This window comes from Carassius auratus, chromosome 12 (assembly GCF_003368295.1).
Source record: "Carassius auratus strain Wakin chromosome 12, ASM336829v1, whole genome shotgun sequence".
NCBI classification, from domain to species: domain Eukaryota; kingdom Metazoa; phylum Chordata; class Actinopteri; order Cypriniformes; family Cyprinidae; genus Carassius; species Carassius auratus.
Genome location: NC_039254.1, coordinates 451178 through 464656, shown reverse-complemented (window position 1 = coordinate 464656; position 13479 = coordinate 451178). Strand labels below are relative to the sequence as shown.

The 13479-nt window shown below is 35.7% G+C and overlaps 1 protein-coding gene across 6 annotated transcripts in view; it reads left to right on the top strand.

Annotated features, from left to right (window-relative positions):
- The first annotated feature begins 1835 nt into the window (after positions 1-1835).
- LOC113111373 (paired box protein Pax-2a-like) overlaps positions 1836-13479 on the top strand; it is a 31232-nt gene continuing 19588 nt past the window's right edge. The window contains exons 1-5 of one of the 6 annotated variants that reach the window (XM_026276006.1): positions 1836-2476; positions 3784-3961; positions 4992-5189; positions 8056-8135; positions 9565-9684. In XM_026276006.1, the coding sequence (XP_026131791.1) occupies positions 2434-2476; positions 3784-3961; positions 4992-5189; positions 8056-8135; positions 9565-9684 (619 nt within the window). In that variant the 5' untranslated portion in view covers positions 1836-2433. The remainder of the gene's footprint in view (positions 2477-3783; positions 3962-4991; positions 5190-8055; positions 8136-9564; positions 9685-13479) is intronic. The other 5 variants (XM_026276005.1, XM_026276002.1, XM_026276001.1 and 2 more) reach the window with 5 other exon arrangements.

The following is a 13479-nucleotide window of genomic DNA, read 5'->3' as shown; positions in this document are numbered from 1 at the left end:
AAAAGAAATTCTAACATTTTGGGACTTCATTTGATAAAGATCTTAATGTGTGCATTAATTGGCTTTGTTTTGTTATGCTTTATTTCATTTATAGTAGATCCATTAATGATTATGTGTGATTCATTTTACTGCTGTTTGAATGTTTTTTTTTTAAATAAATTTGCCGTACTGTATCTGAAACCCTGACGGACTCAAACACATAACGCCAAGTCCTGCTATGATTTAGTGTCTGCTCAAATTCAGTGTGAAATTTCTCCAAGGGTGACGAAAACACTAACACTTAATTTTAGAAGTCTACAAAAAAAAAAAGAGCAAAAAACGCAGAGAGCACAAGGGCAGGGGGGAAAGGCTGGGAGGGGGTCTCACACAGAGAGAAAAAAAACCTAGCTTTGGGGAAGGTGTGCAACGGAGGGTGAAATTAGAGCCCGCAGTGCTACATATTGTACCAGAAGCTCCTCCAAAAACACCAGGAGAAAGAAAAATCATCCTCTAACCTAACTAGGAGGCAGACTAGCCGACTTGCCCCCTGCGTCCCTCAGAGATCCGTCCAAAACATTTCCACTTTACTGCCGCTTTCTGCGGTCTTTATAGAGCCAGCGAGAAGGCTATTTGATTCTTTGTTTATAAAATATCAACATAAAATGACTAAACATAAAATACATTGTAAAAAAAAAAAAAAAAAAAAAAACTGGCACGTTGTTAAATATTGCACGAGGTAATATTGTGTGCATTAATATTTTAAATAAATCATTTTCCATAAATTTCACTAAACCCTTCCAAATCTTTAAATTACATTTTGTAGTTAAATATTTTGAATTATTTATTTTGAATTATTTTTTTATATAATTTCGAATGACTCCCATCAAATCTGCAATTCAGTATTCGTTCATTTTATTTGGTTTCTCATTAAGCAAAGTGGTTTTATTGCAGGCACAACATCAAACACTGAACCAATAGTTTTTTTCATTTGTTATTTATATATATATATATAAAAAAAAAACATTTAAAAACATTTCAGGTGTGCCTATTCAGATTATATTCAGATTATTTGATAAAACTGCTAGGCATTTATTATAGGAATAATATAGCAACTGCAAAATATTTACAAATATATAATATTTACCTACTTTTACCTAACACCTAAAAAAGACTGTAAATTAAGTAATAGTGTTAGAATTAGAACTAATACAGTAACAATACAGTGTTGCCTTGCAATGAAGATAATACAATAATATAGAACATCGTTTCAAAGCTGTTATGTTTTGTGTGTGTGTGCGTGCGTGCATGCGTGCGTGCGCGTGTATGTGCGTGTGCGTGGCTGTGTGTGTGTGTTTATTTTTTAGTTTCCGGAAGATTTTGGAGACGATATAGCGCCACCTACAGTCAGTATCTGTCAGTCTGACCGGATCCAGAACTGCTCACCGCAGAGAGGAGCGCAGCAAATCAGAACAAGATGGTGTTTAAATCAAACCATAATCACACCATCGACCTCTCCAGTAATGACATAAGAGCTGCGCTTTTCCAGCAAGGTATTTCGGAGGCCACAGCTGTGCGCTTTTATTCTGAGTGTTAATGTGAGATGGTTACTGAAGGTGAAGGTTAATTTAATACAAATGCTTATTTTACGCATTAAATTACATGCACGCTCGTTTGTTGAATTGATATGATTCATTAGAGACGCAAAAGAAAATAGCATTTCTGATTTGACAGAATGCCTCGTAAGTCGTAAACTATTATATCACAAAGAAAATCAAATGATTTGCTCTCATCCTCACTCAGTTTCCACTAAACTGTCATTCACTCAGAGGCGTCCAGTTTCTCCCTCCCCTTTTGGAGTGACAGGCGGATGGAGCTTCATCTGAGCGAATCACAAGGTGCTGGAATCTACTGCCTTTGTCTGATGCATTCATCTGTAGTGGCGAAAGAGGGTCTGCGTAAAGGAGGGGGCTGAGGCTTCTACAAACCAACACGAGCGACCCAAGTCCTTCAGTCCCGGGCCGTGCGCGCGTGCGAACGCATCGTGTTGTTATTGAGGGAAAGCAGGGCACAGGAAACCCGCAGTCTCCGATGGTTCTGCTGTCTGTCATCCACGCGCAGAACCTAAACCCAGAAACCCCGCACCTGCTAACCAACACCACCGGGATATAAGAGATACTAACACACGGATGGATGGGACAAAAGCTGGAAAACGAGTTCTGGGGAAAGCATGCGTGCTGAAAACATTTAAGCATTTATTGCTTTGAGAGCACTTTGTTCTGACCTCGAACGCACGGTCATGTCTGACACCTGACAAATCCTGCGTCCATTTGCAACTTTCCGAAGTTCCCCTCTCCTCGGCTGGATTCACCGTGCATCGTTTCTTTCAGTAGCTCTGTGTGTAAGAAAGACGAGACGGCGACTTCAGTTGATTACCTGTCTTTTCTCTGTTATCCGATGGATATTCACTGTAAGGCAGACCCCTTCTCCGCCATGCACCGTGAGTTACACTGGAGTTTATCTGGAGAATGTCTTTCACGTTTGAGCCAATTAAGGTCCTCTTTGGGACAGGAATTTATTAGGCTTCCGGATAGAAAGATCAAAATTAAACTGATCTTATAGAGCATTTAGGGGAAATAAGATAATAAATAAATAAATAAAACAGAAAACACTAAAGAACTAGGTTAATAATCGAGATAAATGTGCCTGCATGTGGTAGGTGGAGAAAATTAAAACGTGTTTTGTTTTTGCACTTTTTTTTTTTTTTTTTTTTTTTTTTTGCATTTCTACTTATAAATAAAGAAAGTGAATGTAATTAATTAAAAAGAATAATATTGATAATATTGGGAAATCTCACTTCAATTTTAAAGCATTAAATATTCGTGATTTTTCAAAGCAAGAACTGTTAAAATGAAAACATAACATAAGATTGCTGTATGGTTCTGAATCAGGCTTTGGATTTTTGATTGAATTAAAACAGAATATTCTAAGAAAAACAATAAGTTGAATAACAATATGTAACGTGATCAAACAATAATGTTTAGTAATTTGTATCTAGGGAATGAAAACATTAAATTAACGTGTAATGTAATTGCTCACCCTACGAGCACTGTATCGTTTAACGTACATCACTAGAAATTATATAGAGGAAAAAATATATATATTATGTTCCATATAGATCATTTGTGAAACGCTTTAAAAATGGTATAGTCATTATATTTACGCAACTGTGTTACATCTACAATGGATTCAGCGATAATATATATATATATATATATATATATATATATATATATATATATATATATATATATATATATATATATATATATATAATATATAATATATATATATATATATACGAATAAATATCCTATTAGTATATGCATTTCTTTTTGTATGATAAATATAAATGCATATGCATTTTAAAAATTTTCAAAATTTTAAGTTAGTATTTAAAATAAAATGTAGTAATAATAATAGTATTATAAATGAACTAACTACACTCTCTGTGTAGCCTGTATGTGTAGCTGTATCTATAAACGTAAATAATGCAGATCGGTTTTGCAGAATTATTTATCATTAGGCTACATTTTTTTTTTTTTTTGCTTCTATTTATTCAGTGACTTGATGTGAGTAGAGTCTGGGATTCATTAGCACAAAGTGCGTTGTTTGCTATTAACCTTTCTTGCGTTCTCTAACTCGCGCGTGGCCGTACAGAACGTGTCTTGTGTTAATTGGGCGAACGTGAAGGACGTCACTGACGGCCTGTATGTAATGTTATGTTGTGGGTGTTTGTTGCTGTTGTCTCCTGTATAGGGCACGGGGGAGTGAACCAGCTGGGCGGGATGTTCGTGAACGGAAGGCCTTTACCTGACGTCGTGCGCCAGAGGATCGTGGAGCTCGCGCATCAAGGGGTCCGACCCTGTGACATCTCCAGACAGCTGAGGGTCAGCCACGGCTGCGTCAGCAAGATCCTGGGCAGGTGAGACCCTAACATCAAATTTACTTAAAGAAAAGCGCAGGTGCTTTGTGTCGTTTTTCACATTTTTTTTTAAACCTTCACTAACTTGCATTCGATTTATTTTATTTTATTAATATTAACGTAGTCACACTGGATGGATGTTAATTTTAATATAATTAGCAACTTAATGCAATAATTTTAATTTTGAGCACATGGCGAACCATCCAACAGTCAAAGAAAATAAAATGATTTTTTCTTCACTTTTTAACAGCGCAGAATTGAGAATCATGCAAGTTTGCGTTTTCCCCTTTGAAATCAACTAAACCAAATTAATAACTTGATAAAGATCCATGATTTTAATTTTATAAACGGGTTTCCATCTCAGACTATAACATTCCAAAAGTGCTTTAAATGCCTTTTATTTTAGATATAAGGCAGATAAAAAGGACAATTGAATTAGTTTGGTCTGGGCTTATACGTGCTTAAAAATTAATTATTTGACCAATGATTTGAATGCTTAAAAATGACGAATTATTAAAATAAAATTAATATAGTAGGCTAGCTCAGGCTATTTCAACAAGGTCAAAAACTAGAAGTAGAAATGCTAATAAGCTTTTTCATTAATTGCCTGTCTATTTTATTAAATAGGCTATAATAAATAATGGATTTAATAATAAATCGATTAATTAATCCAAAAATGTTTCGTACGTAAATTGATTTTTTTTTTTTTTTTTTTTTTTTTTTGCTTATTGTAGTTTGGTCATTCCAGTAGTATAGAATTCCGTTTGAAATAGATTTTTTTCCTCTCTCTCTCTCTCTTTCTTTTAGATGAATAAGTGAGTAACTCAAACAGATGGGCTGTTTAATGTCCGGCTGCGCACAATTTTAAATTAGTATTCTAATCATATGATAATTTCCTACTAGTCCAGCAATGGGCTGTGTTAAGTAGCTTAGATAAAATATTTCCATGGCTTTGTTAGCCCGCATCTGTTGTTTATTGTCGTTAGGTTTGGTCAAGTTATGAAAATCAGATTTGCACGTGCTTCTGCAGATATTATGAGACTGGCAGCATAAAGCCTGGAGTCATCGGAGGATCCAAACCTAAAGTGGCCACGCCGAAGGTGGTGGATAAAATAGCGGACTATAAACGGCAGAATCCCACCATGTTCGCCTGGGAGATCCGGGACCGGCTTCTGGCGGAGGGCATCTGTGATAACGACACGGTCCCCAGCGTCTCCTCCATTAACAGGTGAGGAAACCCAGTCACTCATCAATAACTGATGAGCCAGTGATTCAGTCTTCTGTTCGTGTCTGTATCATTTTCGAGAGAAAACATCTTGGCTTTCTAGCTTCCCTCAATAAATTTTTGTCAATCTTAGCTTCTGTGTAAATCTGCAATATAGTTATTTGATAATAGTCTAGTTGTGTCACCTTGACTAATTTCTAATAGCGGCTTTTAACATTTTAGTTTGAATTAAACCGCAACTATTTGGAACGTAGCTATATATTTAAATGCTACATTTATTCATTTGACGCCCATCGATTTATTAGAAAATTGCAAATCATTATAAAAAAACAAAACAAAAAACATAACACTGTAAACTTCAATCGAACTGTTCTTTTTTTTTTTTTTTTTTTTTTAACCAGTCTGAACTTTGAAGGACACAAATGGAAATTATTTCCAAAACATTTATTTAAAATCACTTCTGAGTGATTTGTTTTTCATTATAGTATTTATCATGCATTTTGTTGAATATTAGGCTGCCCTTTGTTGTGGAATAAAGCTCTGTTCTGTGGCTTTGTCGGTGGTCTTGTGGGTGAAATTCAATCCTCTGCTTCAAACTATCGCAACAATGACAGACTGAAGCTAAAATCTCATCTGACCGAGTGAAAACCGACCAATGAACGGCGATCAGACCCGGTAAAAGAGACACAGAGCTGCTAGATTAGACTTTATACCGCAATGTATCTGTTCCGTCTATTTGCTCATATAATCTATATTAAAAAAGAAGACTGGAGTTTTCATATTTCATCATTTTCAGTTTCCCTAAATTAACAAAATCAAATCTGGAGACTAACAGTATTGCTTATTTGTGTAGAAATGACTAGCTAGTCTAGAAACTCAATGCAAATAATTCACAAGGTTGTATTTTTAACATTTTCATTTTTGTTCCAACTGGAATGATGATCGATAATATACCACCAATTTTACAAATATGGGAAATCTGCAGTATGCATAATCCATAATCCAATATAATCCTATTTATATCATTAAAATGGTGGTTTAGGGTGGTGTGGTAGACTTGTGTGGGAAATCAAACCTGTAAAAAGAAGCAGTGAGGCGCTGAACTTTGGTTAAGATTCACTCTTCCATAAAACCAGACTCTGCATTACATTTTAATGAGTCGATGGTGAAGAATAGAGCGCCTCACACAACAGAAGAGAAGGCTGGGGAAAAAAATCATTTCATGCCTCATGGTCACCTAAAAAGAGCCATTTGAAGGTCTTTTGACATGAACTTGTGTGATAAATGCAAAATGTACGTTAATGTAATTACCCAAACACTTAAACGTCTCTAAAATCTAACTGAATTCAGTCTGGCTATTTTGAAACAGGAAGCAGGTCTTTGTTAATGAGGGGAATTAAAATATGAATGCAGGAAAAAGTGACTCCTTTTAAAGACTGTGTTAGCAATAGCTTCTGATTTATTCCAGCTTCACATCTGTTAATAGTTAACAGTATACTTATGCATGAAGCAGTGTATACTTGCACAGAAGAGTTTGCGGATGCATTAAGTTTTAAGAGAGTCATGTGCACCTGCAACATCTTGTGTTTTATTCATTAAAGCAGTTGCATGAAAAAAAAGCTCTATTTGTGTGTGCAAACTGAGACTGAGCCTGTTGACAGTGAGAGGATGTTCAGACCCACAACACTTTTCTTGAACATACATTATTAAGTGTTACAGAGTTTCCGTTGTACTAAAGTGTCTCCACAGCCAACAAGTGGCAGCACCGAAACCACCAGACTTATAAAAACCTCCTCAACGCCGCTCAATATTATTGACTCACATGTAAAGCAATTTTAATATTTCTTCTGAGGATTTTCAGACACAACCCAGACATTAACTCACTCTTCCAAATGACTTATTCAATAACAGAAACATAGATTGTGGATAAAGTCTGCAGATTTATTCTCCCCGGGCCATGTGAGGGGGTCAAACTATGGTTTTAAAGAGAGAAATGAAATATAATATTGATATGTTGTCACTGCACGTCCTTTCCATTCTCTGTTTCTATGCCCCGAGGATACCTCCCTAAAGCTGATGTTTATATCCGCAGATATCAATATTAGCAGCACACTCATTTTAAAGGAAATAAATTCGCTCTTTGAAGAGTATCCGCAGTCTATTCTAAATATTTTTACAATCAATAATCTCCATGGGGCATGAAATGAAAAATACGTCACGTACAAAAAAGCATGGCTTTGCATGCCGCACAAACTCTTCGCATCCAGTGCATTTGTTTGCATGTGTCTGCTGAAACAGAAGCAATGCCGCTGGTGATGAACAGATCTAAAGTTTACAAATGAGAATGACAACGGACCTTTTTCCCAAAGTGCCGTTCAGATTAACAGAATCAAACGCTGGCGTAAGCTTGTACACCGCACTGAGCAACTATTGCTTTCCTGTCACATATAATTTATAGCTTGCCATTTGCATCCCGGTACCCATGTGGCTAATTCTGAACTTTTTATCCTAGAGTCTAGATCAATAGAACCTCATCCACGTTAGAACCCAGCCTGAGGCTCTCTTTAGGACCGACACACACACACACGCACACACACACACACACGGAAGACGATTATCAAAGTGAATCGTGATTTCATGCTTTGATTGCAAGATCACTCAAAACAAAAGAGCTAGAGCTTTTTGCTATATCATACTTTAAAGGTACAGCGAGTTCTTCCTCGGCTAAATGGGATCTGAACGCTTGCGGTTATCCGTTTTGTCTGCTTGGAGATATATGAAGTAAATCTGAGATTATCAGACAGAGACAGACGGACAAAGCGAGGCTCTGGAGCTCCATGCGAGTGAATGTACTGTATTTACTGTGCAGGATCATTCGGACGAAGGTTCAGCAACCGTTTCACCCCTCACCAGATGGGACGTCTCTTTCCACACCAGGACACACTATAGGTAAGATCACTTCATTAACTGCAGGGGCCATCGTTGGACCTTTGTGGAAAAGGTCATTCCTCCAAATCAAATTAAGGGCCAGAGCTTTCTGCTCGGAGCTGGATATTACCTGAATCTGGAGTCTATGACAGAAGATAAACCACAATCAGATGCTTTCCTACTGTGTCACAGTGGTTTAGTTCTAAAGTACAGATGCATTCTAACGTTTAATTCGTTTCACGGCCCTGCCTCATATTTGTTGAATGAAATACAATACTTTTTTCTTACTAATTTTGAGGAGCTGAGTATGTTTTGCTTGAGCACACTGACACTTTTTCAAAATATGATGCATTTTTTAGTGTTTTTGCTTTGTACGGTGCCGAAGTTAGTTGTATAATCCTATAAACATCAGAAAATGTACTTCCTCTGAGCCAGATTACAACTATTTGTTTCATTCTTGGCCCATTTTCATACGTATTCTCAAAAGCATTTTGTGCCTAATCCATTTTTTCCACTTCTTTACCGATTGTAAATTAAATTTTTAATTTTGTATACTTTTTTTTTTTTTGATTGCTTTTGTTATTGTAGTGCATTAATTTATATAACTTGAAAAATTTTCATTGTTATTTTATGAAAAAAAAAAAAAAACTATATGAGATGAAAGTTTTATTAACATTTTTGAAGTCTAAGCATCTTCAAGTTGGGTTTTACTAGAATTTTTGGTCACACTTTATTTTAAGGTCCAATTCTCACTATTAACTAACCATTAACTATGACTTTTGCCTCAATTAACCCTTTATTTGCTGCTTATTAATAGTTTATAAGGTAGTTGTTAAGTTTAGGGTATTGGGTAGGATTATCGATGTAATGCATTATATGTACTTTATAAGCACTAATAAACCGCCAATATGTTAATAATAGACATGCTAATAAGCAACTAGTTATTAGTGTGAATTGGACCCTATACTAAAGTGTTACCAAATTTTTTTGCACATCAGCATGAATACTTAGCAGTGATAAATCATATCCAAATTATATAAAGTGTAGCCGAAATTTCTGAGACAACAGTGAAGTGTAAACCAGGGAATAAAAATGACCCAGTGGCATAAAATAAAGAAGATTTATACAAGATTATGCACATTTTAGGGTACTAATCAAATACAGGTACTTGATTATGTGACTTAAGATATTCTCAAATCTTTCTGGAGAATATATGATCATTGGCTTTTGGTCATGTAGCTCCAGTTATTATGCAAAAGACAGTTTGTGTTAATTTGTGCTGATAGCGTAATTCGTAATAATGAGAATTAAAAATCCAAAACACTAGTGGTCTCAGACTTTTAAACCCTAAAGTATCTTTGTAAAACAGATCAAATGCAAGAGATAAGGGATTCTACAGTGATGTTATGGGAAGAGTGTCCATCATCTGTTCTCTCTCGCTCTTCATAAGTCCCCAGTACAGCATCTCCTCCAGTCTCCAGTTCCTCCAATGACCCTGTGGGCTCCTACTCAATCAACGGCATTCTGGGAATCCCTCGCTCCAATGGAGAAAAGAGGAAAAGAGATGCTGGTAAGTCCGCGGTTTCTCTCTCATGCACATTCTTTTGGAGGACACACAGAAAAATACTCCTGAAGCCATGCAGGGCTACAAACAACCCATTCTTTAGTGCACAACAACAACTTTCATTGTTATTATTATTAAATGTTTGACCTCATAATTATTTACATTTGCAATTGAATTGATATTGTAAAGTTGTAGTATTTCTATTTTTATTTATCTGTATATTTGGATAAGCTGAAATATCTGAGGACTCGCACTGTCCACTGTGCTTGTGTATTATGCATTCACAGTCAGTTTTCTGTTTAAATCTACTTCGTTTATTTTTGGCATATCATATTCGGAGCAGATTGCCCTTGAATGTGTAATGATTGGGTGCAGTATTTATCAAGTGTGTGACTCAGAGGGAGGCAAAGAGGGGTTTGATGTGGTGATGTGACCCCCACAGGAGCCCCCCGTTATTAATCTGCACTACAGTGATTAAGAGAGCTTCAGTAATTACATGTCAACATGATGTAGCCAACTAACAAACTCAGTCAAACAAGAGCGACAGTCTTAAGAGGACATTTAGCTCAAGGACCTCTCTCTCTCTCTCTCTCTCTCTCTCTTTCTCTCTTCTTTTTTCAAAGAAAGGGATACTTTTTTTCAGCAAGGATGCATTAAATTCAATCAGAAATTCAATCAGAAGTGACAGTAAAGATGTTCATCATGTTAAAAAGGTCTCCATTTCAAATGAATGCTCTTATTTTGAATTATCTATTCATTAATGCATCATAAGCAGCACAACTATTCTCAACCGATAATAATAATAATGATTCTTGAGCAGCAAATAAGCATTTTTCAGTGTTTTAAGGATCAAATGATGCTGTAAATTCAGCTTTGCATCAAAGGAATAAATTACATTTAAAAAATATATTCAAATAGAAAACAGTTATTTAAAAATATTTCACAATATTACTATTGTTACCGTATTTTTGATCAAATAAATGCAGCCTTGTTGAGCATAAAAGTCTTCTTTCAAAAAATATGTAAAAACCTGACAGACTCTCACCTTTTAAAATACTTTGTATATTAAGTCGCGATATAAGTTAGTATTAATTCATATTTAGTATTAATCTAACTAATAATAACTAACATTAAAAATACATTATATAAATTATTTTAATATACTAATATATACAGTTTAATACAACATTCGTTTACATATCTTAGACAAAAACTTTGCATACCTTTCAAAGAATTTATGGTTCTTTTGCAAATCCAGTGCAATATAGTTGCAATATAGTACCAGAAGGAGTGAAATAAAACGAAGAGAAATGATACATTCAGTTACATGTTTTCCTGACTGATGATGTCACAGCTCAACGTCTTTGCTGGCGAAGGGTTTTGTGAACATTGTACATTCAAATGACGTCATCAGTAGCGTTGTCATGATGATGTCATATTTTTGTTGCTCTAGAGAGATTATGAATGGCATGATGCATGGCAACAGGTGATTAGCATGCATGTCGTGAGCCAACCATGCAACTGACATTTAAATACACAGAAAGAGTCATTCTTGTGATTAGAGCGTTGTGTTCGCAGTCGTTCGTGTTGCATTGGGTTCATAGGTTTTCTTGTTGTCAGACGCTGCAAGGGCACAGGGGTGACATCAGCGGCGGCAGGAATGATGGGAGACTTCAGACCTGCTTGTGTCTGTGTGCGTCTTTAAGATGATTGACTGTTTTGAGGGTTGTTCTCGGGACCAAATGATCCTCTTGATGCGTGGCCATTTTCTTGATTTAAGCGATGGGGATGAAGAGGTGGAGGAGAGAGAGAGGGGAGGAGGAGGACAGTGTATGTTATGTTTAACTTCACAAACGGTCATGTGATGCATGTGCGCACAAAAACACACACACACACACACACACACACACACACACACACAAACTCAGCTAAAGATGCCATTTTAAAAAAATGTCTTCCCAGCAGAAAAATACAGTAAATATACAATGTAAAATCCCAAAACACATTTTAAATAAAATTCACAGGAAACAAATGAGTGAATGATATTTTGAGTGAATAATTACACAGAAACAGCCGGTATCAGATTGCAAAAAAAAAATAATAATAAATAAATATACATATTGATATTTATAATACCTTTTTCCTACATATTACATCATGGAAGTTAAATGTACAGTAATTAAAATTTTTTTTTTTTTTTAAATTGCTATTAATTACATGTAATTAATAATTACAAATAAATAATCTTGAATTAAGTAACTCATTGAATTAAACATGGAATTCTGAAGTAATAAAATCTTAAATAGTATTGTCGAGTAAACTCGCAACTTGCAACTTACTTTCATAATGTCATGAATTTTCCCGCTAGTTTTTATACTATGGAAGTAAAATATACAGTAATTTCCCCTCAGAAATAACTACTGCATTGCTAGTATCCTACAAATAATAAGAAAGAAATGGGAAGTAACACTGAATTAAACGTGAAACTCTGAAGTAGAAAAACTGAAATAATAAAACGTACACCAACAGTCTTTGTTTTTGTTCAAAACTTTGAAAAATGACAAAGAAATGCCACGTAACTCCTTGAACTAAATGTGAAAATTTTAAGTCGAAAGGCTGAAATAGTAAACATAGTCCTAACAGTCTTTTTCTAAATTATACTTATTTTTCTTCAGTGCATTTTACTACCATAATGTGATGTATATTATCAAATTAATCAGGAAAACTGGGAAGAAAGTCAATTTTGATTTCACTTTGCTTTGGACAGTGTCTTAAACCACCACACACACAAGATGCACTGAAAACAGCTATTTTCTGAGAAAACCACAGCGAGTTTTTAAACGCAGCGCTGTCAGATGCAATATAACAGATCTTAGTGGTATTAGAAGTGTTTTTTGGTTCCCGGTTGTGGCGGCATGCCAAGAAAGGCCAAGAGCTCCTGCGGTTCTTACAGTAGGTTTGGAGTCAGCAGAGGCCTCAGACACAGGGCCATTACGAGCTGAGCAGAGAGATAATGTGCTGTGACACGCGTTATGTACACGGCGGAGCTGAGAGAGCAGTCCGCAGGGACACAGGTGTCACACCAGCCATTAATCTGACAGCACTACTGTATTACTGCAAATTAAAAGTAGCACGATACAGAAAGAGAGAGAGGGAGAGACAGCTCTGCTATCCGCACGGACCCTGGCTGTCTCAGCCGCGATGCTGCAAGTGACATTTAAGAGAATTTGCAATTCCGCCGAGAAAAGCTATTACGGCACAAATTAACATCTAACATCCACACATCCCAGCACCCCCCTCTACAGCTGTCTCATAAGAGCAGACCATTAAAAAGATGAGAGCAGTTTTACACCGGCCAACCCAAGACACCACGGAGGAGAGAGCGAGCTGGAGCTGCACAGATTTAGCTCAGATTGTGTTTTTATTTTCCTTTCCATTAAACTGATTCTCTTGTGTTTATGCTGGGAAATGCATTTAATCTTTAGTTGTAAAATTCCACTTTGGAATGGTTTTTGTCACATTATGACTAGGATGTGTACTAAAAGATAAACATAGAAACGTAGAAACATGAAATGCAAGCTTATAATTTATCTGCATATTGCTATTTTTTAGATATATCTACAGTTTAGTATAATTCACATGCTATCCATGCTAAATATGCGAGATTAGAATTAAACTATGATTATGGAACATGCACTACAGTTTTCAACTATTTAATTCACAATATTATTGTTTAAATGTTGTTTAAACAAATTGTTGGGTTTTATTTTTTTTACACTGGATATTTGTTTCCCTCAGAGA